This window comes from Colius striatus, chromosome 2 (assembly GCF_028858725.1).
Source record: "Colius striatus isolate bColStr4 chromosome 2, bColStr4.1.hap1, whole genome shotgun sequence".
NCBI lineage: Eukaryota > Metazoa > Chordata > Aves > Coliiformes > Coliidae > Colius > Colius striatus.
In genome coordinates, this window is record NC_084760.1 from 8,441,854 (window position 1) to 8,468,982 (window position 27,129).

The following is a 27,129-nucleotide window of genomic DNA, read 5'->3' on the forward strand; positions in this document are numbered from 1 at the left end:
TCACTCAACACTAACCCAATGTTTCCAGAAAAAATGGAGGAAAGGTGTAGGTGCCAAGTCATGAGGGCTTTAAAGGTTTTCATAGAATCATAGAATGGTAGGGTTGGAAGGGACCTTTTGAGGTCATCTAGTCCAACCCCCCTGCAGAAGCAGGGTCACCTAGATCAGGTCACATAGGAACATGTCCAGGTGCGTCTTGAAGACCTCCAAGGAAGGAGCCTCCACAACCCCCCTGGGCAGCCTGTGCCAGGGCTCCCTCACCTGAACAGGGAAATAGTTTTTCCTTATGTTTAAGTGGAACTTTTTGTGTTCCAGCTTCATCCCATCACCCCTTGTCCTGTTGCTACCTACTATAGAAAAAAGGGATGCCCCAACCTCCTGACACCCACCATTTAGATACTTGTAAATGTTAATAAGATCTCCCCTCAGTCTCCTCTTCTCCAGACTAAACAGCCCCAGTTCCCACAGCCTTCATAAGGAAGATGTTCCATACCCCTGATCATCTTGTTGGCTGTGCACTGGACTCTCTCCAGCAGTTCCCTGTTGCTCTTGAGCTGAGGAGCCCAGAACTGGACACAGGACACCAGAGCAGAGGGGGAGCAGAACCTCCCTTGACCTGCTGGCCACTCTCTTCTTGATGCATCCCAGGCTGCCATTGGCCTTCTTGGCCAAGAGGGCACATTGCTGGCTCATGGTTAGTTTATTATTTTATGTAGCTTGTGAAACTCTCCAATTTCTGATCCAGCCCCATCCCCTAAGAAATAAGCAGTCTGTATTCAGAGCAGTAATTGCATCAGAGCAGCAGCTGATTCCTTCCATGTTTATTTTTATTGCCCAGAACATCAACATAGCTACTCATTTCTACAGACTAACAGAAGTCAATTTGAATGCTGTCTCACAGCACGTGGAGTTGTCAAGCCATTAGCCACCAGTTCTAGGAAATGTTTTCATTTACCTGAGGTTTCACAACTGAGACTGTAGATTTACATACAGTACATTTTGCATATATGTATAAAAACTCTTGCTGGAGAAATACATTAGAAACAATGGTACAAAAGCACTCCAAGCCACCCTTTTGTTCAACAACGACATCTCTGTGAATGTTACAGTTTTATTTGCTGCCTTATAGTAAGCAAACTGTTCAGTTTATACAAAATAAATCTGGAGTCTTATATATATATATAGTTAGAAAAATCATCTTTGGCTAAACAAAGCTCTATTTTTATACATATATTTATATATATACACAGATCAGATATTTTACATGACCACATAGGAAGCTGTACACGTACTTACAAGAAAGGGAGGTTATTTACACAAAAGGAATCAATCAATAAAAAAGTCAAACCCTTCCCCCTCCCCCCATCACCTGTACAGGTAAGAAAGTAAATAAATGCAGGCAAAGAATAAAACAACAACTTTGTAACAAAATACTGCCTGCTTTTAGAGACAGAGAGGAAGCACTTAAGCTGAGAGAAGCTACTTCCCTCAGTGCCCTCAGTACTGCACACATTGATCTCTAAGCATATGGTTAGAAGAACACTCTTAGTAGAGTCTGGGTTTTTTTTCCACAAGTATTCTGCAAGCTGTCTATTCTGAGACCAGGTTCAGATAGGTTTAAATCTCCCATCAGAAAACAACCATCACAAACGTTTGTTCGAGGCGTCCCCTCAGCAGGCGCTGGCGTAGCACACACAACCTGACACTTGAGCAGCAAAAGCAAACCTTTTAGAAACAAGCACATCAGCTGGAAGACTGCCAGAACTGGCATCATCACCTACTCAAGTCTTGCTTGTAATAGTTTCCAGAGCACTGCCTAAAACAAGGATGATGCACTGTTTGGCATGCACTCCCCAGGTCACATCTACAACACTCCCAAGGTGCCATCCCTGACAAATTATCTGCTGGTTTGTGAGGATGGAAAGTGTGTCCCATTAGCTGGAGAGGGAGTAAAAAGCCATTACAATGAAACAGAAGAGCTGGTCACTGGATTCTGCAAAAACACTCCCATTTAATCCAAGTTGAAAGGCAATGCACTTAGGTTGGGCTTTTAAAGGCCAACTAAACTCAGCACATGTTCTGACTGAATAAAGCCTACAGCAGTTCTGGCCCTCAGTAAAGAATAAAACTTCAATCCTCAATGAATTCTAAATACAAAAAAAACCCTGTGCAACTTCCAGGAATGTTTTTCAGGAGGAAGGAAAAAAAACCCCTAGCAAGTGTGTATGTGTACACATACATACATGGACACTTCTAGTATGTACTGCTAAAACTGGAAGCAGTTAGAAGAGTTCTTTAAAATAGAACATAATGAATTTCTAATGTACTAAACAATTTGTAAAGATAGATACAATTGCTGTCAAAACATGCCAAGTTGACAAGCTTTTGAAACTGCTTGTTTTTTTACAGGGAAGTTTTTCTCCTGGTTAGCATTTAGGAAGCCACATTTTCTAAAACTGTAACAGGTCTGTTTCCCAATTCATTTGAAAAGTCACTTGTCAATTTACTGCTTTTCCTTTTTTAAACAAAACAGAATGTTCATTATGTGCAAGACCTAAAGAAGGACCTTGCTCAGATGTGGTTTGAAACAGAAAAGCATGTTAGTCCTTTCTGAAGAAAAAAAAAGTGAGAACATTCCAGAGCATTTCTCAGGGGGAAAAAAACCCCAAACCCCAACTACTATTCAAAATTCAAAACTAAGTCATTTTAACTATCATCATAATTGTGAAATGTTTGCAATTACAGGACAGTTGTTTGTAAATGAATACTCATGACAGCATCTGACAGTGTAAAAGAAAGACTGGTCACTGCGTTGATGACTGGCTTCACTCTCCCACAGAGGATGGGACTCAGTTTATTTCTCTTCAAGAACCAGAAAGTTAGGAGTCTAGTCTAGACAATCAGCTTAGATTTTCTCCATTGTCAATGAAGACAGGTGGGAACCCTCAAAGAGACATTCATTCATCTCTGTTGAACACTGAAGTCATTAAGAAATGGCTTAGGTGATGTGCTTAAAGTCAAAGACGTGCACTCAGTGCTAGATTCTCTTTGTGAAATCCACTAAGGAGCAACTGAACCAAGAGCCACTTATTCCTTACCAACAGAATCCAATTGCTAGATAAGCAGTTTTTGGAAACACTGCCATCACTGCTCTGCTTTATTTGAAAAGAAAAAGGCCTGACTGCTTAAAACAATGTTTCAAGGTAACCAAGATGAAGCACCTGTCATTTCCCAGGGTTAACTACCAGCTGGACTCTGAAGTGCTTTGGCAGAATAACATAGAGGGAACTTTACAAACAAACTGGGCACACAGGAACAGAGTAGAGCTCTCTTACTTTTTTAAATGGTAGTTTTTGTGTGGTAGGCACTGTACAAGGCACTCTTACTGTGATGTGGCTGCACATCACAACCTGCAGTGCTTCTGACAAGTTAAGGGAGAGCCACTGTTTCCACTTGACTGCACGCCCTGGTCTTTGCTTACAGAACACGTTTAACCAACAGATTTCACCCCCTTAAAAGGCTGCTGCTCCATTTGTGTGTTCCCAGTTTGGTTGTAAAGCTCCCTCTCTGTTATTCTGCTAAAGCACTGCAGAGGAAACATGGCCAGGAATGTAAGTCATTAACAGTGTGTCAGATTTACCATATCTAGTAGTTTGATATCTCCCACTAATCCCATCATCTGAATGCAGCGCTTGTAGTCCACTGTTGCTGGTAATGGCTAAACCCTGTAGCCATGAAGCAACTCGCAGGTAAGTTTACTTGCACTTGGATTTCTTGAACAGCTTCATTAACTGCTTGAATCTTTCTGCAACCTAATGGAGGGTCAAAAAAAAGAAGACATATCATTAAGGCCCCAGACACACACACCAGCCAAGACAGACTGATCTGACAGCACAAAGACCACTATTTTGATCTCTATTTGCTTCCAATAGATTTTAAGAGGAGAAACTTAAAAGCACCATTAACAGGTTATTTGGGTGTAGGAAGTCTTTCTATACTTTTCTTAGACATATGATAGCTTCCAGATTAATAACAGAGAGCTAGAGCCAACTTCTGGTTTAACACAGGTTTCCTTACAACAAGGAGCAATAGCCATGAAGACTTCAAAGTCAATTAGACTTTGAATTTCTGCCAGGTATAACTAGCTGTGAGTAAAACCCAAATGTAAGGACAAAAGCTGATTTTGCACTCCCCAAAAAGCAGCCATTAGGGGTTGTTTTCCACCCCCTTGTGCAACTGTTGCTTCAGGTAATAACCACTCATCATGGAGTAATGTGCCTACCTGGCATTTCACTAAACTGGTCTTTTTGTGAGTTTAAATAGCCACCTCATTCAACTGAAAGTCAGCAATTCTTACTGCTGTGTGCATATTGCTACAGTGTTATCTCCCATCCACCAAAGAGCTGACTGGGAAGAAAGGCACAAATAACACTGTTTTAACCCACCCACCCACCCCAGCTGCTTCTAAACCCCACAAAGACTCTGCAATCATACAACACAACATCCCAAAAGTCAAATCCCAAGCGTGCAGGACTTCCTAACTAACTCAAATGAGTGTTTTCTCCCTTTTTAGACTGGCAGGATAGAGATGAAGAGAGCAATTCAAGACAAGTATGAAGTTACACACAAAGCTCGGAAACGGTTGACTCAATTTGACATCTGTTGTCTGAAGCTTCTTAATTACAAAGTGACTGAAAAAGGGAAAGATTTTCATGATAAATGTCCTTTCTGCAAATTCCAGAGTTGGTTGGGTTTGGGGTTCTTTTTAGCTCTAATTTGAATCCTTTTCTAATTTATTAAATGTGTGCAAAGGCTTTGGGCCACTACTAACTGCTTTTCTTTATCTAAGTGCTGATTCAGCATTAGAAACAATCCTCCCTGGCTTGACATAGTAGTTTCAGGGTCCCTATCCAACAGGTACTGAAGAATCCCTGGACTATAACATCCCTATAATGTGTATTTTTAAGAAGCAATTGTGGAGATCTAAGATTCTTTTTTTCAAGGCCATCCCAACAAAAGATGTGAGTTAAAAACCAACTTCAAATCAGCAGGTCTCCAAAGGTTTTTCAATTGCTACCATAAATGTAACAGCACAGTTGTATTTATCAAGTCTAAGGATGATAGCACCTACCTGATTAGGGCTTTTGTTCAGCCTAAAGGCTAAGGAAACAAAGGTTTTGCTTGATGGTCCTTTTCTCTGACATTCCAGCAGAATTTCTCGGTCATCATTTCTAAGCAAAAATGCATTTTTAAAGATGAATACATCTAGATGTGTACATGCACACAAACAAAACCCCACACATCCAGGCACATGTGACATCCTGAGCAGTTCCACAATACGCAACATGAGTTTAAACAGCAGCAATGAACTTATAAGGATCCTTCCCTCTACCAGCACAGAGTAACAGAGTTGGTACAAACACATAGTAGTGGAGATGATGTTATTAGGAGAGCTCCTACTCTATTAGGAAGGGCAGGACTGTTCCAATAGAGTTAGCCCAAAACAGAAGTCACTAAGAAGAGCTTTAAATGCACTAGATCAAACACTTAAACTTGAAGAGGATTCATAAATTCAGCGGGGGCCAGCAGTTCCTGGTGGTCTCGCCTCAGTCAGTGCAGTTAAGCAGCAGCTCCCATAGAATCACAGAATGGTAGGGGTTAGAAGGGACCTTCAGAGATCATCCAGTCCACCCCCCCTGTAGAAGCAGGGTCACCTAGATCAGGTCACACAGGAACGTGTCCAGACAGGTCTTAAAGAGCTCCAAGGAAGGAGCCTCCACAACCCCTCTGGGCAGTCTATGCCAGGGCTCCTCACCTGAGGCCCAGACCTTCAAAGGTTAAGCACAGAGGTGTTTGATTTCTCTAAGTGGCTTAATATAGCAAATGGTACTCAGAGGACATCTACTGTTCACTGAGACAAAAGGACCAGGAATCTGTTCTTAAGTGTGTCACCGATTTGCTGTTTGTCTCAGTGATGACTTTAGGGATGTAAATTGTAGATAGACACAGTCAAGATACACTAGCTGCTGGGTACCTTTGGTTGAAACCTGACATATCCCAATACACTGTATGGAATTTCCTCAATTTCAAAGAAAAATGTAATGACTAGTTATTTAAAACCTGCAGGGTTTTTAGGCCTAGTTCCAAGATGGACAGCCTGTGACACAGGAAACCTAGTCATATTCATAAGGAAAGCTGTAATAGTCGCTTCCTACCTCATTGGTTTGCACACTAAAAATATTAGCTTTAACTTTTTTGCCATGATTTTCATTTAAAATGCTCTCTAGAAACTTACTTTATACCTGAACTATCACAGAATCACAGAATGGTAGGGTTGGAAGAGACCTTTAGAGATCATCTAGTCCAACCTCCCTGCAGAAGCAGGGTCACCTAGATCAGGTCACACAGGAACGTGCCCGGGGCGGGGTTTGAAACCTCCAGAGAAGGAGCCTCCACACCCTCCCTGGGCAGCCTGTGCCGGGGCTCCCTCACCTCAACACTGACATAGTTTGTCCTTATGTTTCAATGGAAATTATTGTGTTCCAGCTTCATCCCATTACCCCTTGTCCTGTCACTAGATACAACAAAGTGCTGCCCCAACTTCCTGACACCCATCATCTAGATATCTGTAAATATTGATGAGATCCCCCCTCAGTCTCCTCTTCTCCAGACTAACAACAGTTCAGAAATGTTTGCCTTGAAAATTTTAAGAGCCCCTTTATTAAGTGTTGATTGTATCAAGCTGTAGCAAGAACAGCCAAATCAGCTAACTATAGTTTCTTAAGAGTGAGACTACACAACAATAACTTTGTGTCTATCTTTGACAGGTACAGTCATCTCATTTTCACCCACATCCTACTACCCAGAACACATGGGCTGAATGGTTGACTTGCACATTTCTGCAGATTGAGCAGCATAGACTTCAAACCAGAAAACTCTTTGCTCTTGTGTCTTCACTCAGTGGGGAAACTCTTTAGCTGCTCCCCTTTACCCAGTCACCAAAGCTTCCAGGCCTTGTAGGAACATCAAAGATCTCCATTGCCCTACTGAGTCCAGCTGGACTTTTTTGGACAAGAAAGGAAATGGGCAAGGGAAAAGGAATTACAGACAGTGCAATAAAGGAGGTGTTGTCACCTCAGTACATAAGCTTTAACATCAAAAGCAAGAAGCACTCCTGTTTTGGGAGATCTGTGATTAGTTATGATGTACAGAAACTACCATTCTTAAGGCAAATCTTGTTCTCTTCCAAAGGCTGCTAATGGGATAACATGGAATCAGTTCACCTCTTAAATTTGTTTTTCCCTGAACAACTGTTCCAGAAAAGGGACAAACCCGACTTTGGCACCTTTCAGTGGTACTCTAAGTGAAGACATCAATCTCATAAAGCCATCCTGCATGGATAGAAGAAGACAGCTCCCACTCCACTATTTACAGAAGGATGCAGAGCTACCAAATAACTTCAGCTGTCAGCTAAATATCCTTTGCTTCCCATTTTTCAGTATGTCACATAGTTAACCAACCCCCAAACACAACCAAACAGATCAAATCAGAAATTACCTCGTCCAGGACACTACTACTTCTCCCTTCTTTTTAATGATGTTTTTGGCATACAGACTAGGTGATGATGCAGATGAAGTCAAAGGAGAAGAGTCTTTGTTCTGTTGCAACTCATTCTTCTTACTGGAACATTTTTTGGGTGTTAAATTCACCTCTTCACACTTCACATCACTTGCATCGCTCCCTTCACCTGATGATTCCGTTTCTTTTCGTTGCCTTTTTGAGTCTGAATTCTCTCTGACAGTCTCCCTTTTCCTTTTTTTACTAGTTCTGTCCTCTATAGTCATCTGGCATCCTGCATCAGTATTTGAAGCGGGTTTTGTTTCAAGATTACATTCACCTGCCACCATCTCATCGGAAAGGTTTTCTGTTAAGGCTCTAAATGCGTCACAGCACTCTTCCAGCTCTTCCTTTCTATCACCCAATTCTGAGCTTCCTGGAGAAGCTTCCTGAGTCCTGTTCTCTGCAGTTGATTCCACTGCATGACATGAAGTCTCACTAACAATGTCACCTGTTAAGTGCGTGTATGACTCTATATTGCATCCAGCAGGAAAAGAAGCTTGAGATTTAACACCCTTTTCATTTATGTTTTCAGATGCTTTCAGTTTGTGTGCTTGAGACTCCTCAGAGCCTTTATCTGGGCCTTCAGGGTCACAACTCCCTGTGTTTGAAGATTTTCCACGGGGTCCAAGCAACCCAGCAGTTTCTTCCTTTCCAACACTGTTATGGGAGTCCTTTGGAGGCTGAGGTAAGGCAGGATTTTGTTCTTGTCCCGCGCTGACATGAGGCAACTGATCTGTCTTAACCACATCCGGTTTGAGAGTTTCTTGCACGGTGCCTGCTCTGGCCCTCTGACCATCCCTTTCCTTTTCCCCACTTCTCACTTCTCCTTTTTCAGCCTTGGTTGAGGATGCCCGTGCCTCCTTCAGCAACGGCACCTGATCAGACGCTGGCGAGGCCGACGGCAGCGCACGCCTGATCTTCACGATGAAATGATCGTTGGATTTCTCCATGATCACTGCTTGCATTGGCAGGCTGGGGCGACACTGAAAGCCAGGAGCAACGGGCCGGCTTGGCCACGAAGAAGAACAACTTGATTTACTGCTCGAGTTATCAGACTCTAAAGCCAAATGGATGTCTTGTTCAGTGGCATCCTCCTCTTCCAGAAGGGCGTCTTCGCTGTAATGAGCACTGAGAACGCCCTCGGGGGCTGAGCTGGAACTGTTCTCAGGTTTTAGGAAGCTGAGGTGAGCATCCGATTTCAAAGGTGATGGAATGGTTAAGGAAACAGCCAAATCTTCAAGTAGGACAGAAGGAACAAACGATTTATTCCTCTGTAAACTGCACTCGTCTTCTTTGCACGGAGCTGCGTTCGTGGGAACCTCAAACATACAGCTTTCATCTAGTACAGCTGGATCAACCGACATCTGAAGCCGAGACGCCAAGGAGGGAGCCCTTACAGGCGAAACAATAGGCCAGCTGATATCCTCTACCCCTCGAGATTCCACACAAGCCTCCTTTGGAGCAATCTCTTGCACCAACCCAGCAGCGTTACCTTTGCATTTATGACTGTCTAAAAACTGTTTTTCTGGAGTCCTGAATTCCCACTCGTTCCTGTCGACGCTGCCGCCGTTTTTTTCCACCAGATCAGAACCTTGCAATAAGCTTTTGAAAATTTCCCCCATTTGAGCATCACTCACAAGATTAAATGTAAGACTGGATGCCTGTTGTTCTGTGAGAAGCTCGTAGCTAGGATCAGACTTGTTAGATAGTTGGAATCCTTCCTTCTCATATTTTCCACCCTTCAATGGAGTGAGAGTGCTTTGCAAATTACTCTCTTTTGAGAGGTGCACTTCACTTTGGGAGTTCCTGGTGTTATCAATGGAGTTGAGACACTTGGTAAAGGCAGGTTTTGGTGCATCTGTTTTATTTTTCTCACGGTGAAATTTTGGCCGTTGATGCTCCACAGTTTGCTTCGAAAGGAGATATCCTTCAGGCTTCTGAAACCTGGCCTTCAGGGACTTTCTTCTAGATCTTTGCACATCATTTTTATGACCGAACCTGTGCTGTTGTTGCTTCTCTGCACTCTCAAACTTCCCTTCCTCACTCTCCTTTCTCACATCAGCTAGCTTTATTATAATCCTTTTTATCTTCTCAAACAAGTAATCAAGCTGCTCCTCCACAAACTTCCACAGCTGTTTCTTCATGTCTGACACTTGCTGTTCAAAAAGACGCTCCACTATGGCGTTCTTTTTAACCTGCTTCAGTTTGGACTCCACAGTGTCACAGATATGCAACTTCAACGTCTCACCTAACGTGGACATCTTGGAAAAGTTCAAGTATTTTATTAATGATGTAAAATGGACGATAAGAGACTCAATGATTCTGTGAAAATGCTGAACCGGGAAGTGCACCTTGAACTTCATGTAATTTTTCCTCATCTGTTTCCGTATGGCTCTTAGCATCTGCATGATCTCTTGTACGTTTGAAGGTTCCACGACAACGTGAACTATTTTTTCAAGACAAGCAACACTCACAGTTTTATTTTTCCTCACATCCTTTGAAGATCTGAAAGGCTGACTTTTGTGCCTCTCTCCATTCTTCTTCGTACTTAATTTCACAGAAGCAAGTTTTCCACCGTCCTTGTTGCAACGCACGCTTTTGCTCTTTTGATTCTGCGGGCTCCTGGTCAAATTTCGTGTCTCGGGAGAAGCTTTTGGTCTTGGCTTTTTTGTCTTTTCAGAACCTCTTTCTGGTTTAGGTGTCTTATCGTCTTCATCGCTACTTATGATTTCTCCTTCTTCTATTTCATCTGAAGAGATGCTCAGCTGGGACTCTAAGTGCTCATCAGACATGCTAACTGGCTTTTGGTTCTCTTTGTTTACTTCCTTTGATAAACTCTTTGAGGGGCAGACCATGACCGTGCTTTCAGGAATTAAATCTGTAAAAAGAAAAGAGTTTACTAAACACCATAAAGAATGTCATTATAAACAGACATCTTCAGAAAAATCTGGAAGATTCTGGGGGTGCTGGTGGGCAGCAGGATGAGCATGAGCCACCAATGGACAAGAAGGCCAATGGCATCCTGGGCTGGATTAGAAGGGCTGTGGTTAGCAGGTTGAGAAAGGTTCTCCTCCCCCTCTACTCTGCCCTTGTGAGACCACATCTGGAATCCTGTGTCCAGTTCTGGGCCCCTCAGTTCAAAAAGGACAGGGAGCTGCTGGAAAGAGTTCAGCACAGGCCACCAAGATGATGCAGTGAAGCATCTCCCGTGTGATGAAAGGCTGAGGGAGCTGGGGCTCTTCAGCTTGGAGGAGACTGAGGGGTGACTTCATTCATGTTTACAAATACATAAAGGGTGAGTGTCAGAAGGATGGAGCCAGGCTGTTCTCAGTGATAGCCAGTGATACAACAGGGAACAATAGGTACAAGCTGGAACAGAAGAGGTTCCAAAGAAACACAAGTTAAAACTTTTTCCCTGTTGAGGTGAAGGAGCACTGGCAGGGGCTGCCCAGATGGGTTGTGGAGTGTCCTTCCCTGGAGACATTCAAACCCACCTGGATGAGTTCCTGTGTGACCTATTCTAGGTGGTCCTGCTCTGGCAGGGGGGTTGGACTGGATGAGCTTTTGAGGTCCCTTCCAGCTCGTAAGATTCTGTGATTCTCTCCTGTAGAGTGACTGTTCAAAACTGTTTGAAACTCCTAAGGACAACTCAGACAATTTGAGCTATAACAAGTTGGTGTCAGTAGCTTCTAGTTAAAGGATTTTTCTGAGCTGTGAAGGGCAAATAACATTGCAACATCTCAACAAAATCATGTGATCTCTCTCACAAATACATCAATGTATTTGCTACAACAGAAATGTAGCAGCTTCCATCAGTTTTGAACTTCTTCCCACTTTCCCATTTTCTGAACACTGCACAAACTAAAGTTTAACATCATCAGGAACTAACATTTATATACAATACATGGCTTTTCCTTTATCAGTTTTACAACACGAACAAATGACCTATTAATGTTTGCACTCAACTGTCTTTTCCAGGGCTGATAAAATGTTGACTCTTTCAAATTAACTGACTTACTAAGCAAAAGAGAGCATTAGGCACTGCACACATGATAAAAACTCCTGCTTGATGTATTTAAGATGTTGTGCAACCAAGCACAACAGTATAAAAAGCTTTTTCTTAAAAATTTTAGAGAAAGACTCCAGTTCAGGATCCTGAATGGCAGGAATGAGATATGCGAGAGGAAAGGCTGAAGTTCTGCCAAATGTAGGATGCCTTTTCACTGCCTCACAAATGAGTTTATGAAATGTTTCCTATTTTGAGATATCACTAAAATACATATTTAATCATTACTTAAAATTTGAACCAAATGCTATTTTGTTAAGGAAAACAAGCAATTACAGTTCGCTGCAAAGCAACATGTTACAAAGATGAAAAGGCAATCTCATTTCTATTGTACAAAAACTCCACTGAAGTGCATATGTATTGATTAATGAGATTTGCAGTTAATTTTAGGCTTGCTGGGCACTCTAGTTCAAAGCACTCTTATGTTCAATTGCCCATAGATTATACTGCTTAATGACCTCTAACAAACATTTCATTCACAAAAGATCACATCTAAAATTGATCTCTATAAAATATGGGCTTGTGATTAACACTTTGAAGCAACATTTCAAAATGTTTACTTTGTACAGACTCTATGGGAGCAAAAACATATTCCATGACTGCATCAAGAAGAGTGTGGGCAGCAGGTCAAGGGTTTCTTCTCTCCCTCTACTGTGCCCTGGTGGGGCCTCATCCAGAGTCCTGTGTCCAATTCTGGGCTCCTCAGCTCAAGAGGGACAGAGAACTGCTGGAGAGAGTCCAGCACAGGGCCACCAAGATGATCAGGGGACTGGAACATCTTCCTGATGAGGAAAGGCTGCGGGAACTGGGTCTGTTTAGTCTGGAGAAGAGAAGACTGATGGGGGATCTTATTAACATTTAGAACTATCTAAAGGGTGGGTGTCAGGAGGTTGGGGCAGCATTTTTTCTGTTGTATCCAGTGACAGGACAAGGGGTGATGGACCAAAGCTGGAACACAAAAAGTTCCATTTAAACATAAGGAAAAACTCTTTCAGTGCTGAGGTGAGGGAGCCCTGGCACAGGCTGCCCAGGGAAGGGTGTGGAGGCTCCTTCTCTGGAGGTCTTCAAAACCTGCCTGGACACATTCCTGTGTGACCTGATCTAGGTGACCCTGGTTCTGCAGGGGGGTTGGACTAGATGATCTCTAAAGGTCCCTTCCAACTCTACCATTCTGTGATTCTATGATTGTCATCATTTCAGTTTACAAGGACCAGTATCTTCTCAAATTGATCACTTCAGTATTTTGAGAGAACAAAGTATAAAATGAAAGTGGTCAAAAGAATCAGTATTAATATTTTAATATCTGTCCTGTGGAACAGTAGAAAGGTGAGGACTGAACTTCAAAGCCCAAGGAAACCACAGCCTCCTCTTGGTTTAAGAGATGCAGAACATTTGACAGGCAAATCGTTACTCAGATCACAAAGACAACTCAGGCATCCAACTTCTGAGCTGAAAAGCACTGCTTTGCAATTCAGTAGCAAGTTGTGGACAGGATGGATTCCTCTAATAAGTAACTTGGAGAAACATTAACAAAATTAGAAAAGTGCTTCTGTTTCATGTCATCTACTCTGATGCCAAAGCTCTTGTGTCCCCCTGGGTATTTCAAAGGACATGAACTGCTGCAGGAATGAAATATAAACGGCTAAAGGAATTCACACTTAAGAGAGCAGCTGTCTCAAGCCAAGAAACAGAATCCCAGAGTAAACTACTCTAAGATTTGCAAAAAGACTTCAGGATTATGCTCCAAAACATAAGAAAAAGGATTTAAATGCCACTTTCCCATTCCTCTTCTCATAGGAAAGCTAAACTTTATCTTACTTGCAGCAGGACATTACAGGCACAGTTACACTCACACAAGTTAAAGATTTAAACTTTCTGTCACCTGTTTTCTCTTCCTGTGAATGCTGTCATCACATCTTATCTCCCTGACATCTCATTCAGGAGTTAGCTCTTACTTCATTAATGACAAATCCTAATGTTCTATTGTCCTTTTTTTCCCCCACCGACTCACAACTGTAAAATACATATAAAAATGACACCAAAATCGACTCAGATGGAGAGCACTGTCTTCCCTTTGCTGACATTCCTAGAAACTAAGTCTCAGGCAATCTCTCCAGCTTTCTCACAAATAAATAGGTGAAAGAATAAGTTCTTAAGTAATTTTTGCCTCTACGACTTCAGAGGGAAACCTGAAGAGATCTCCTCAGAACTAATTGCAATTAAGAAACCTCTATGTATTTTTCTTTTTAGAAGATAGTCCATAACTCTTATTTCAACCACTCCTCTGTCAGGAGTGACAAACTCCAGTTTTTATAGCTCTAAGTTTCATTTGGCTACAGTCTTGGCTGCACTGTTACATGGTTCCACTACAAACAGAAAGGCCCCTTATGCAGCTTAAGAAACCGTTTGTATTTTTGTGAAAGCAGTTCCAAAAAAAGTCATTTCTGCTTTCTATGAACAGATCTTCTAAGCCTTTATATTGAAAAGAAATTATTAGATTACACATAGACAAATACCTTTGTTGTAACTCTTCACAAGACCTTTGCAGGGACTTTCCATCTTAAGTGCTTTAGCCAAAGGGCGTATTGGACTGTTCAGTGGGCTGATTGCCTTCGGAATATACCTCAAGTTATTGAGATCAATGCTCAGTATTGAGCTGTCATCATCAAGAGGAATTGGGTTACCTTCTCTCTCCTTAGTTCTAGGATACATCTCACCACTAAAAGATGCCGCAGTACTGATTTCAGTTGGGTCTGGGTCCAGATCACAAGCATTCTGGTCAACTAATGGCTCAGCCTTATCACTTAACATAGTTCTGTCAAGTGACTGAGATGTACTCATATTAATTTCACAGACAGTCTTTTCCTCAGTGGAACACTCAAGCTTTTCTGCAGCCAAGTGATCATCACCCTTCACTACTTCCATTAAAGAGTCTGGTTTTGTTTCACCAATGTCATCTGCAATGTCACAGGACTCCATGTCACCACAACTTTTCACTTCCGAGTCATCTAAGACAAGGTTTTGAGGGCCACATTGGTCTGTTGAGCATTGCATGTCAGCAGATAGACATATTTTATCTTCCTCTTTCTTCTCTGCTGTTGGCTCTGGAAGGACTTCCATACCCTCACCAGCAGGTTCAGACTGTGCCACTGGTACATTGTCATCTTGCATCATACCCGCTGCCACAGGCAAGTTTTCACACTCTGACACACTTCCTGCCACCTCCAGGGGCAAAGATTCAGGATGATTCAGATCCAGCACTGCCATTGCTGCTGCTGAGGCTTCTGATGCAACCAGATCACAAGACTCTGCTGCTTCTGACAATGTCTCAGTCTGCATCTCATCAGGAACCGGTACCTCTGCTGTTCCTGGCAAGGCTTGGGGCTGTACCTGACTCACTTCTGCTTCTTGTAAGGTTTCTGAGCTCAGTTCACCATTTACCACTACTGGTAATGCTTCAGATTGTGCTGGATCTGCTGGGGTTACGTCCAAGGCTTCATTTTCAGAACTGCCAGAAACAGGTAGTGCTGGTTCCACGTCGCTTGGAGCTGCGCTGTCCGGAAGCTGTAGTGTTGAACAAGTTTGCTCTGTGGGACCAGAGTCAACAGGGAGGGCAGAATCTAACAGCTCTGCCTGCAGCGTGAGCTCTGTATTTCCCTCATCAGTGGCCTTTTGAGAAAGTGTTTGGAGTCCATTTGTTGAAGAGACACATTGTTTCTTAGCAGGAGAAAGAGTCAAATTTAGCTTCTCCATAAAGCTAAGCTTTAAGTCTTTGCTTTTTGTCCCAGCGTGATTATCTTTACTTTTGGAAACTTTATGGGATTTTAAGCTATTTGGTACTCTGGATGTTTCTTCTAGCTTGTGGGACTTGTTTCTCCCACTTTTTGTAACATCTGTACCTTTCTTGGATTCTTTTGGAGACTGGTGATTAATGTCCTTCACAACTTTTCTTTCATTCCTAAAATGTCTGCTTTCATCCTGATTCTCTCTGTCTCTTTTTCTTTTTTCTTCAGTTCTGTGTCTTTCCAATTTAGAATGTGCTGTTTCCCATTCATATCTACTACTGCTTTCCTTCGAGTGTCTGTGTTTATGCTCTCTGCTGCTGGAATTAGAAGGTGAAGTCCTTCCTTCTCGAGAAGGATGATGATCACTTGTTCCCCTGTCTCTCTTGCAGTCCATGTCTTTTCCTTTTCTAGACTCTTCTGCATGACATTTACGTGACTCATGCAGACTCCTTGAATGTTCCTTCTTTGAATGTGGACTACTCCCTCTACCAAACCTCCTTGGTTGCTCTTGGACTTTTTCATTTGGTTTATTTTTCTGGCCAGTGTTCTTTTCATCTTTATCGTGTGCTTTAATGTCTTTTTTAAACACAGTTTGTGATCTCTCATCAGCACACAATTCACCTCGTGGCTGAAATCTGTCTTTACCAGCAGTTTGCTTCTCCCAGGAAGAAACACCTCTTTCTGCTCTTCTTTCTACACCTGGACTGCATTCAAGTTTTATGCCCTGGCTTTTTTGTTGTGGCTCATTTCTACCAGCCTTCTCTGAAAGGCTTTTCAGCTTTTGCTGAAGATCTGAATTCCCCTCTTCACTGTCACCGTTGTTTCGGCTGCTCTGGTGTGCTTCTCTTTTGAATTTGTTGACATTTTCCTTACTGTACTGTTCATTACTTCTAATTTCTTTTCTCTCCTTCCTGTTGTCCTTATTGGAACTATGGTCATAACTCTGTACACATGTAGGAGTACCATCATTGCAGAGCTCTTCAGGAGGGTACCTCGGTACACATGGAGTATTTCTTTTTTCAGAGACAGACTTTCCATTGTCTGTATTAGGAGATGAATAACTGTGATATGCATCTTTGGAACAGTCATTTTTGATTCTGTGCTCTGCCTTTATACTGTCACTCGAATCTGAAGGTCTGGATCTGGAATCTTTTGCTTTACACATCTCAGAGCACCTTCCATTGGTTGATCCTGGAAGGTATGTTCTGCTGAAGCCACTTCGACGACTGGGGAATTCTGACAGCCTATTTATAAAAAGAACAAACAAGGATGTTATTTTAAAACCCACTTATACGTAATTAAAGCCAAATTGCAATGAATCTGTGTATCTCTCAAATTTTTCCATGCTTAATTTCAAGTTTAAATAAAGCTGGGATACAAGTTCAATCATTTCCATTAGCACACGGCAAAAGAACGTGATTTGTATATGTATTTTCCAAATTAAACTTGTCTAAAGGAATTGGATCTGTGGAATAATATTGTATTGGACCTAATTAACAATTTCATAGAATAGTAGGGGTTGGAAGGGACCTTTAGAGATCATCTAGTCTAAACCTCCATGTTCAAGCAGGTCCCACCTAGATCAGGTCACACAAGAACATGTCGCGGGGGTTGTGAAAACCTCCAGAGAAGGAGCCTCCACATCCTCGCTGGGCAGCCTGTGCCAGGGCTCCCTCACCTCACAGTGACATAGTTTTTCCTTACGTTTCAATGGAACTTTTGTGTTCCAGCTTCTCTCCATTACTCCTTGTCCTGTCACTAGATACAACAGAAAAAAGTGCTGCCCCAACCTCCTGACACCCACCCTTTAGATATTTGTAAATATTAATAAGATCTCCCCTCAGTCTCCCCTTCTCCAGACTAAACAGCCCCAGTTCCTGCAGCCTTTCCTAATCAGAAAGATGTTCCATTCCCCTGATCATCTTGGTGGCCCTGCGCTGGACTCTCTCCAGCACATCCCGGTCTCTCTTGAGCTGGGGAGGGAGACAGGACTCCAGATGAGGCCTCACCAGGGCAGAGTAGAGGGGGAGCAGAACCTCCTTCAACCTGCTGCACACACTCTTCTTGATGCATCCCAGGCTGCCATTGGCTTTCTTGGCCATGAGGGCACATTGCTGGCTCAGGGTTAGTTCATTATCAACCAGCACTCCCAGGTCTCTCTGCAGAGCTGCTCTTCAGCAGTTTGACCCCCAGCCTGTACTGGTGCATGGGGTTGTTCCTTCCCATTTGCAGGACTCTGCACTTGTCCTTGTTGAACCTCATGAGGTTCCTCTCTGCCCAACTCTCCAGCCGGCCAAGATCCCGCTGAATGGCAGCACAGCCTCTGGGGAATCAGCCAGTGCTCCCAGTTTGCTGCCATCAGGGAACTTGCTGAGGGTACACTCTGTCCCCTCATCCAGGTGGTTGATGAAAGTGTTGAACAAGACTGGCCCCAGAACTGATCCCTGTGGAACTCCACTGGCCACAGGCCTCCAACTCGGTTACGTGCCATTGATCAGCACCCTCTGGGCTCTGTCATTCAGCCAGCTCTCCATCCACCTCACTGTCCACTCGTCCAAGCCACACTCCTGGAGCTTTCTGATGAGGATGTTACGGGAGACAGTGTCAAAAGCCTTGCTGAAGTCAAGGTGGATGACATCCACTACTCTCCCCTCATCTAGCCAGCCGGTTATGAACTCATAGAAGGCATCAGGTTGGTCAAACAGGATTTCCCCTTGGTGGAGCCATGTTGACTCCCCCTGATAACCATCTTATCCTTCATATGTTCAGTGATAACATTCGAGTTGTTCCATCACCTTTCAAGGGATGGAGGTGAGACTGACCGGCCTGTAATTTCTTGGGTTGTCCTTCCTGCCCTTTTTGCAGACTGGTGTGACATTGGCCTTTCTCCAGTCCTCAGGCACCTCACCTGTCCTCCATGTTTGTTTGAAAACAACGTAGAGCAGCTTAGTAATTTCAGTAGTTCAAATTAGTATTTCATTGCCCAGCAAAAAAAAGAGCCTTCCCATAGAAAAAGAGAAGTTGTTCTTTACAGCATTACTGATTTTAGAAGTAATAATGAAAAAAAGAGCAATTCAATAGTATAATGCTTAGTAAACTGGCAACCAAAATAGGTATAACATGACTGTGTTTGCTCTATTGTACCCAATAAGCAAATAAGCTGTCATGTCTGGAATCTGCTGCAAGCTACAGAAAACAAGTAGTAAATAACAATAATCAAACCTCATTAAGGCCATGTGCTACTGCTGCAAGGTCATCATAATGAAAAGAAATGAATGTATTGAAAAGGGCACATGTGGTCTCTAAGGCCTGAACTCCTACTCATTACTGATAAAACCCCAAGTTACCTCACTAGAAAACAATCCAACAGAACAAATAACAGTAACTCCAAAAAGAAACAGATTCTTTCATGCAATATTCAACAAAATATTTCATTAAAAATAACATGATTACAGATAATGGCAACCTTCTTAAATCTCTCCACTATCTAAAAAACATGACTGTGTCTAATCTAAGCAGAAGGAAATAGAAACAGAAGTCACACCAACAAATGAGGGCAGCAAACCACCAAATGCACGGCTCCATTTTAGAGAGGGTCAAGGATGAAGTGGGTGTTACACAGATTCGATGCTGACTCGGTGTTCAGTTGTAAGGAATCAGTTCAGGTGTGAAACAATTCTGTATTTATCTCTATTTAAATCCCTTAATGATCAGCTTACACAACTGGCTCTACTCCAAAAATGTGACACTGCGATGTCAACTGAATGTTGAATTAAAGCAAAGCTGCAGCTGTTGTAAATCCAACCCCCTTCCCTATATTGTCATTTCATTGCAAACTATACTGACAAGTTTTTGGTGTGCTTTAGGTTGGCTATTAAATCTGCAGACAGAATGTAATTGTACTCAAGGCTTTCTGGGGTGGTTTTTGGAGGTTTTTTTGAAGCTTTGGGGTTTTGTTGATCCATTTTTTTGACATAAACACTAACAGTTTCCCTTAAAGATATTACCTTTGAAGTAGTCTTTACAGATAGGTAGCTTGCTTAAGGTAAGCTAATTCATTCTAGCAGCAGAAAAGGCATGCTTGTAAAACCTCAAAGTGTCAATTGCCCCACAATTTCCCAAGCAAGATGCCTCCAAAATACCCGGATCAATACCTTGTTCATAAATTTCCATCACCATCAGAAAGTATCACAATGGAGTTTGCAAACACTGTAAGTTTGAGTATTCAAAATAAGAAACTATTTCTCAAAGAATTTAATGCCAGATCCAGACTACTATAGTCAAAGGTGTGAAAATGACAGCTATGGTGTCAAAGCAAATCAAATGAAAGAATGGCAAATGTTAAACACAACCTCTTGATCCCTGACAGATCATGTTGGGAAATTCTTGTACTTAGGGAAAAAAAAAAAGACATAGTTATCATGCATATAACCTCTAGCACAGTAACAGCAGATTAACCTTCATCCTGACACCATTTAGTGCAAGAAAATATCAAATAGTCAGACTGAAACACAAACAAAACAACGACGTGGCTGATGTCACAGAAGTCACAAGCAAGTGATCTTGTGATAAAGCTAGAAGTCCTGAAACTTTGACCCCTGCTCTGGTTTCAAGCAGCTCAGAAACCTCACACTTACATACTCTCACATCTATACCTTTGTGTTTCCAGCTTCTTGCAGTAAGATTAGTAGTACACAGAAGTCACAAAGAATTCTCTAGCAGCTGTCCCCCACTGTGGGAGACAGGGCTTTCATATCTTGCCATGAAAACACTTCATTTTCATTTGTTGTCTGAAAAGTTCTATGGAATTCACACCTGAGACAACTTCAGAACTAGTCTGTTTTAATGAGTTGTGTAGGATAGTATCTGCTTTGAAACGTGCAAGAGAGTTAGGTAACTTCTAAGCTGCAACACAAAAAGTTCCATTGAAACAGAAGAAAAAACTATGTCAGTGTTGAGGTGAGGGAGCCCTGGCACAGGCTGCCCAGGGAGGGTGTGGAGGCTCCTTCTCTGGAGGTCTTCAAAACCCTCCTGGACACGTTCCTGTGTGACTTGATCTAGGTGGACCTGCTTGAGCAGGGGGGTTGGACTAGATGATCTCTAAAGGTCCCTTCCAACCCTTCCCATTCTATGATTCTATGACAACCCACCAGGAATGGGTGATTAAACAAAACCAGCAAAAAAAGAATTCAGACAAATGGTAACCTTTTGGATTCCTTGTTTCCTTAATTTGAAACCAAAGACCTCATCAAGCACAGAAGATACTTACCTATTTCATCTCATTGTACCAGTACTAAATGACACAAAGAATTATTTACAAAGTAATTATTGTCTCCATTATTTTTTACTTCAGATACCCACAAGAGTTGCTTAAAAGTATATAAATGTGGTCAGACATAAAGCAAGTTTTCAGTTCCACTGTCTAGCTGTACCTTTGATGGAGATTACTGATTTCTTCATCCTTACGTTGAATTTCCACTCTTGCTGTTTTGAGAAGTGTTGAAATATTCTTTTTGAGAGATAGGTTTTCAGTCTGTAGCATGACATTCTATTTTAAACATGTATGAAAAAGAGAGCAAGGTAGAGAGAGAAAAAAACAAGAATTATCTTGGGCATGCAAACATGTAATGAACAACAGTGCAAAATAAGTCCTCTCCTATGCCAACTGTCAGTGGAACACATAGAAACTGTTTTGCAGAGGTCAGGATTCCTGAGTTCCAAAGGAGCTTTGCTTTAAAGAAAATACTTAAACATAAACTCACGTTTATGCTTCTGTTTGTGTTCCTGGAAATTACTTAAGATGTTTTAAGCATACAATTTATTAAACATGAAATATGCCATAAACCAATGACAACCCATCCCTTTGCTTCATTCTTTTACTGAATTTATTGCTTTCCTGGTCCCTGTGTCAAGAGGGAGATGCAGCCTTCAAGCACCTTCTGACAAAGACGGTAATTGTATTTCTTTCAAGCTAGAAAAATCAACTTTGTGTGTTCTATCCTTCTAATCTCTCTAGACTTTATGGTCTAGAACCCTATCTGTCAATCCTAGATATGGTCCCTTCTCTGAATAATTGTCCTCAGCAAAGCCTGCTCAGAAAAGCAGACAAGTTTTGCAGAATAATGTCAGAGGGCAGAAGTTGCTTACCATTGCAAAGCATGGAACCCTGGGGACTTATCTGTAACACACAGTACTGCATGCTGCAGAGTTGTCCAAGATAATCTAACTATATAGAATGGCATAGAATGGGGATATTAACCAGCTCAAGTTGAAGAATAGTTCAGCCTTGGGCCCCTCACTATGAGAAGGACATTGAGGTGCTGGAGCATGTCCAGAGATGAGCAACAAAGCTGATGAAGGGTCTGGAGAACAAGTCTGATGATGAGTGGCTGAGGGAGCTGGGGATGTTTAGCATAAAGGAGGCTGAGAGGAGACATGAAAGGAAGTTGTAGGGAGGTGGGAGTCAATCTCTTCTCTCCAGTAATGAATGATAGGACATGAGGAAATGGCCTCAGGTTGCACTAGGTGAGGTTTAAGTTGAATGTTAGGAAGAGCTTTTTCACCTAGAGAGTTCTTAAGCACTGGAAGGGGCTGCCCAGGGAGGCGGTGGACTCACTATCCTGAGAGATACTTAAAAGACACATAGGTGAGGTGCTGAGGGACATGGCTTAGTTTAGCGATGGGCTTGGCAGTGTGAGGTGAGTGGTTGGACTTGATGATCTTAAAGGTCCTTTCCAACCATGATGACTCTACGATTCTCTTCCAGTTCTAATGACAGCCCAGATACTTTTGTAACCCTTTGCATTAAAGACCCATTAAAAAAACCCACAACAATAAAACCAAATACTTTTCTGATAACTACTCATTTGATATGCTTATGTTCTAAGTTAGGAGCTGGAAGATAGCTTTTAAGCAACTAAAGCCTTACTGTATGCAATGTTGTAAAACTAGTGAATTTACCTACTGATTTCCCTACCGATTTTATCAGCTAGGCTACCCTAGCAACTACACTGGGTAGAACAAGCTCCTAGCACCCAGAGAGATGCTTTACATACTATCCATGTGGTGGATCACTCTGGAAAGCATATGAAATTAACTCTCTCTCAGAGTAACATCGAGTTGGCTTTACATAAATCTTGACAATGTAACCCTTTGAACTACAGTACCTGTGCCTGTATTTCCTTAAATTTCTTCATCAACTCCTTAATTTGCTGCTGACATTTTCCATATTCTGTCTGCAACTGTCAAAAGAGAGAAGAATTCACAGCACTGAAGTGGACTTAATTACACAGACAAGTAACTCCTCTAGATTCCTAGGTAGTTAACACACAAATGTATATTACAAACCTCTGTTTGGGGGTTGGTTTGGTTTGTATTCAAAAGTAACATATTAAAGCCATATTAACACAAAGAGCTTCAATATACTCCAACAGGTATACAAATCTCTAAAACATCACAAACACTCAGAGAAGAGGAAATTTATGTCTGCTTGCCCAACAGTAACAGGCTAGAGAGGAACAGGAAGCCATATTATTGTGAAAGTGAGGATGTGATTACCAAGGAGCAGGAGTTCTCAGAGCCCTACAGATGGGGACTTGTTTGTCAGATTTTATAGAACACAAAACAAATAAGGAAAAACACAACAAAAAGTTACTACAAACAAACCTGGACTGTAAAAATAGACTGCAAAGGACATGTTCCTGTGGAGATCACAAAATCAAATAAAATACATTTGGCATGAGCCTTTCTTTAAAAGCAAATGGCAGCAAAAATTTCACAGAGGAATGGGCAACCTCCCTATTGTTAAACTTGTCAACTGTTTTCAAACTGTCAAAGTGACAGCTTTATCACTTAGTAGACTCCTGGAGGTTTCGTTCCATCTTATTCTACAGTACAGTATCTATGCTTATCTTTCCTCACTTTTACCCCAAAGCTCTAGTTATTTAACATGTGTTTTAGTCTACTTTTATTCTAGGTAAGTTTTAGTCTAGTTTTAGTCTGGAGGAGACTGAGGGGGATCTCATTAATATTTACAAATATCTAAGTGGTGGGTGTCAGGAGGTTTGGGCAGCAATTTTTTCTGTTGTATCCAGTGACAGGACAAGGGGTAATGGAAGGAAGCTGGAACACAAAAAGTTCCATTGAAACATAAGTTGTGGAGGCTCCTTCCTTGGAGGTCTTCAAGACTTGTCTGGACATGTTCCTGTGTGACCTGATCTAGGTGAACCTGCTTCTGCAGGGGGGTTGGACTAGATGATCTCTAAAGGTCCCTTCCAACCCTACCATTCTGTGATTTTATGATAAGGAAAAACTATGTCAATGTGAAGTGAGGGAGCCATGGCACAGGCTGTCCAGGGAGGGTGTGGAGGCTCCTTCTATGGAGGTTTTCAAAACCTACTTGGACATGTTCCTATGTGACCTGATCTGTGTGAACCTGCTTTTGCAGGGGGTTGGATTGATGATCTCTAAAGGTCCCTTCCAACCCTACCATTCGATGATTCTATGTATCTCATGGACCAGGATAGGTGATGCTATATGAGTAAGTATCGTGTTGATTTGCTAAATGCAGTTATCTACTGTGTGGTTGTCTTCAGTCTCAAGGACAAAATCTAATGACATAAAATTAATCCATGACCTACTTGCTTCAATCTGATAAAATTTCTTGGGAGAAATGTCGAGATTAGCTTTGTGTCAGATGTCTGTGCAGATATTTAACTAGAAGGAAGTTATGGCACATTTTCCCATAATGTTGCTGATACATGAACCACACACAAAGGATGTTAAATCACACACACACAATGGCAGGGGTTGTAAGGGACCTTCAGAGATCATCTAGTCCAACCCCCATGCAGAAGCAGGCTCACCTAGATCAGGTCACACAGGAATGTGTTCAGACAGATTTAAGAACCTCCAGAGAAGGAGCCTCCACACCCTCCCTGGGCACACACAGGTCATGACACAGAGTGAGAGATTCACTTACTCTGATAAACTTGTTGACATAATTTATTAGCACATTCTTGGTTTTACTTATTTAAAAAGTTTCCCTATTTTTCCAATAATCTGAGCATATTGCAACATTTTTTTTGCACTTCACACAGGAAAATTTGGAACAAAAAACCCCTCCAAAACATCAGAATTACTTGTGTCACATGAACACACACCTCATTGTAGGATGCTTCCTTTGCAGTCCCTTCTTCAATCAGTATCTCATCAAATAAATTCAAGCTGTTTCCAACTGGTGTGGTATTTCGAAGAGAATCATCTGTAGAGAGAAAAATCAATTGCATAAAGGAAAAGCTCTATGTGTAGGCAGGTTGCATTGTGTCACTGAGGAAAACACACAATCGTATCTGGAGAAATTCCTACCCTGAATTTCAATGTTATTTTAGTTGTGTTGGAAATACTTGATCCAACTTACATCTACTTGAAATGATGAAAAGTTCAACTGAAAAGCTTATGTTAGAAAAATTAAGAGATATACAAGACACCTACATTATGAGTGTCTGATAAATTGTTTGAAGTCAAAGGAGAGCTAACTCATGTTAAATCTACCTAATTTACCGAGCAAGAAGAGCTACACCTTAGCAGTGATCTGAGGTTACTCAATTCCAGAACCTACAGCAGACAGCTAGAATAAATATATGCATCCTACAATCCATTCAGCTTTTGGCTGGATGTCACCTTGGAAATATTTAGAGTTGAAAAAAAACCAAATCCCTTGAGAAAAAGAATGCTCAGATGGCAATGAGCTACACACTCACAAATTCATCAGTCGTGTCAGGCCCCAGCTTTAGTGCCAAAGAAATCAAAGAAAACAAAAACCAAAACAAAACCCTCCCAGTTATTAAAAAAATTGAGGTTTTTTTCTGAAATCAGCCCATGTGCTCTGTTCAACAAATATGCATTACTGACAAGACCTGACTTTTGAGCCCTCTGGAATACAGACTCATTTTCAGGCAAACAAATGATAGCCAACAAAGCTGTGCTTTCATCCTGTGGACAACACCTTAACACAAGCAGTATTAACAACACGATGACAACATGCAAATAACACCGTACAGACCAAAAACCTCATCCATCCTCTTTTCAAACTTTTTGTTTCAAGATCCCTCAGAACTAGGCTATATAAAATGTTTGTGTTGCAAGAAGTTATTCCTCCTTGCATCTTTTACCTGTACTAAACTATGCATCTCAGTACGTCAAATGTGGACTTAGAGAATACTCTTACATGCTGTAACAAATGCAAAAGAGAAAGAGGCAAAAAGATGTAGAGATGCTTTATGTCTGTGGGATATAGTGTAGTCCTTCCATAAAAACTAAGCAGCCTTACAGTAGTGAAAGCTGTAGAGAATCACTTGTTTAAAAATTATGAATAACATCTCATTAAATGGTACGTTAAGACTCCTAAAAAAGAACATGTGCTGGGATTTCCTTCTTACCTTCAAAGAAGTTAAAAGAGGAAATTAACTGACATCAGCACATGAAATTACTGAGAAAGTAACAAAAAGGTGAAGAAGATCTGCTCAATGTACTATATCAAATAAAGTATGTTTTGGACCTCTTACTGGGAATTCAGTGATCACTGACCATTGGTTCTGGTCTTGGAGCTGTTTAAAACCCATCAAATAAAGGTGCTTTTCTCAAGGTGAAAAGTCCTATATCAAGGCACAGACAGAATAGTTAAGGTTTTTCTGCACTCTTTTATGTGCCCAAGTCTCTTAGAGTAGCCAGTATCACACAAAAACTTTCTATTCAATTCCTCAGCTAACCGATTTAAGAATTCTCTGCTGTATTGATACACAGTGTAACATACATGTCTTGAATATGTGCTCACTACAGCCCATGTTATACCAGCTAAATGTGAACTTAAAGATAACTGTTGTATTACTTGAAACAAACCTAAGTAGCACAAAGACTCTATAAGGCTCCAAGCCAAGAAGCGAGATTCAATCAACCTACCAGGAATTGTTGAGCCACTGTCCAAGCCATCATAAATATCCACTGAGCTCTCATCACCTTCCCTGAAGGGGGAAGCTTCAGCTAAAGTCAAAAAAAACAAAACAAAAGGCAAGCCAATATAAACATCTAGTAAACTCCAATCCCTAGCTTTCCCACAAAAGAAGTGTGACTGTGATCCTCACCCTGTAGAGAGTAGTAGTAGTAGTATCACAGATTAGTAAGAGACTGGAGAGTTTTATCTGGGAAGCTACTGCTCCTGTGGAGTTTTTAGTAACTAAAATCTTTAGTTTCCAGGGACAAAGACAATCACGTAAGATCAATACCTAAATACCATGTATTAAGCAAATTAAGTGGTTTTAAATACAAATAAACTTTAAAATTAAGTCAATTTGACCTGAACTTGAAACTGTTTTCTAAAATACACTGAATATAAAGTTATACAAGACAGAAACAAAAGAATTAGTACAAGAAAACCACTACTGTTAGAAGAAACATTTCTCATTAACAGAAAGAACTGTAACAGTCAGTACTATAATTCAAAGAATCTGCTTTAGTATTGTCATCTAGTCACGTGCAACTGGTCCTGTAAAAGTATTCTAAGCTAAATCTCCACAATCACTTCACACCTTTTCTCAATGTCTCTTACCACTCTTATCTCTTCGATGTGATCTGTAACAAATATTGTTACTATAAACATAG

General features: G+C 41.5%; 1 protein-coding gene across 4 annotated transcripts in view; it reads right to left on the reverse strand.

Annotated features, from left to right (window-relative positions):
• Positions 1 to 788: 788 nt before the first annotated feature.
• CASP8AP2 (caspase 8 associated protein 2) overlaps positions 789 to 27,129 on the reverse strand; it is a 29,444-nt gene continuing 3,103 nt past the window's right edge. For 3 of the 4 annotated variants that reach the window (XM_061990059.1, XM_061990061.1, XM_061990060.1), the window contains 8 exons: positions 26,431 to 26,511; positions 24,633 to 24,733; positions 22,638 to 22,712; positions 20,904 to 21,019; positions 14,203 to 16,715; positions 7,558 to 10,498; positions 5,132 to 5,231; positions 789 to 3,812 (listed from right to left, as the gene is read on the reverse strand). In XM_061990059.1, coding sequence (XP_061846043.1) covers positions 3,756 to 3,812; positions 5,132 to 5,231; positions 7,558 to 10,498; positions 14,203 to 16,715; positions 20,904 to 21,019; positions 22,638 to 22,712; positions 24,633 to 24,733; positions 26,431 to 26,511 — 5,984 coding nt within the window. In that variant the 3' untranslated portion in view covers positions 789 to 3,755. The remainder of the gene's footprint in view (positions 3,813 to 5,131; positions 5,232 to 7,557; positions 10,499 to 14,202; positions 16,716 to 20,903; positions 21,020 to 22,637; positions 22,713 to 24,632; positions 24,734 to 26,430; positions 26,512 to 27,129) is intronic. The other variant, XR_009818186.1, reaches the window with a different exon arrangement.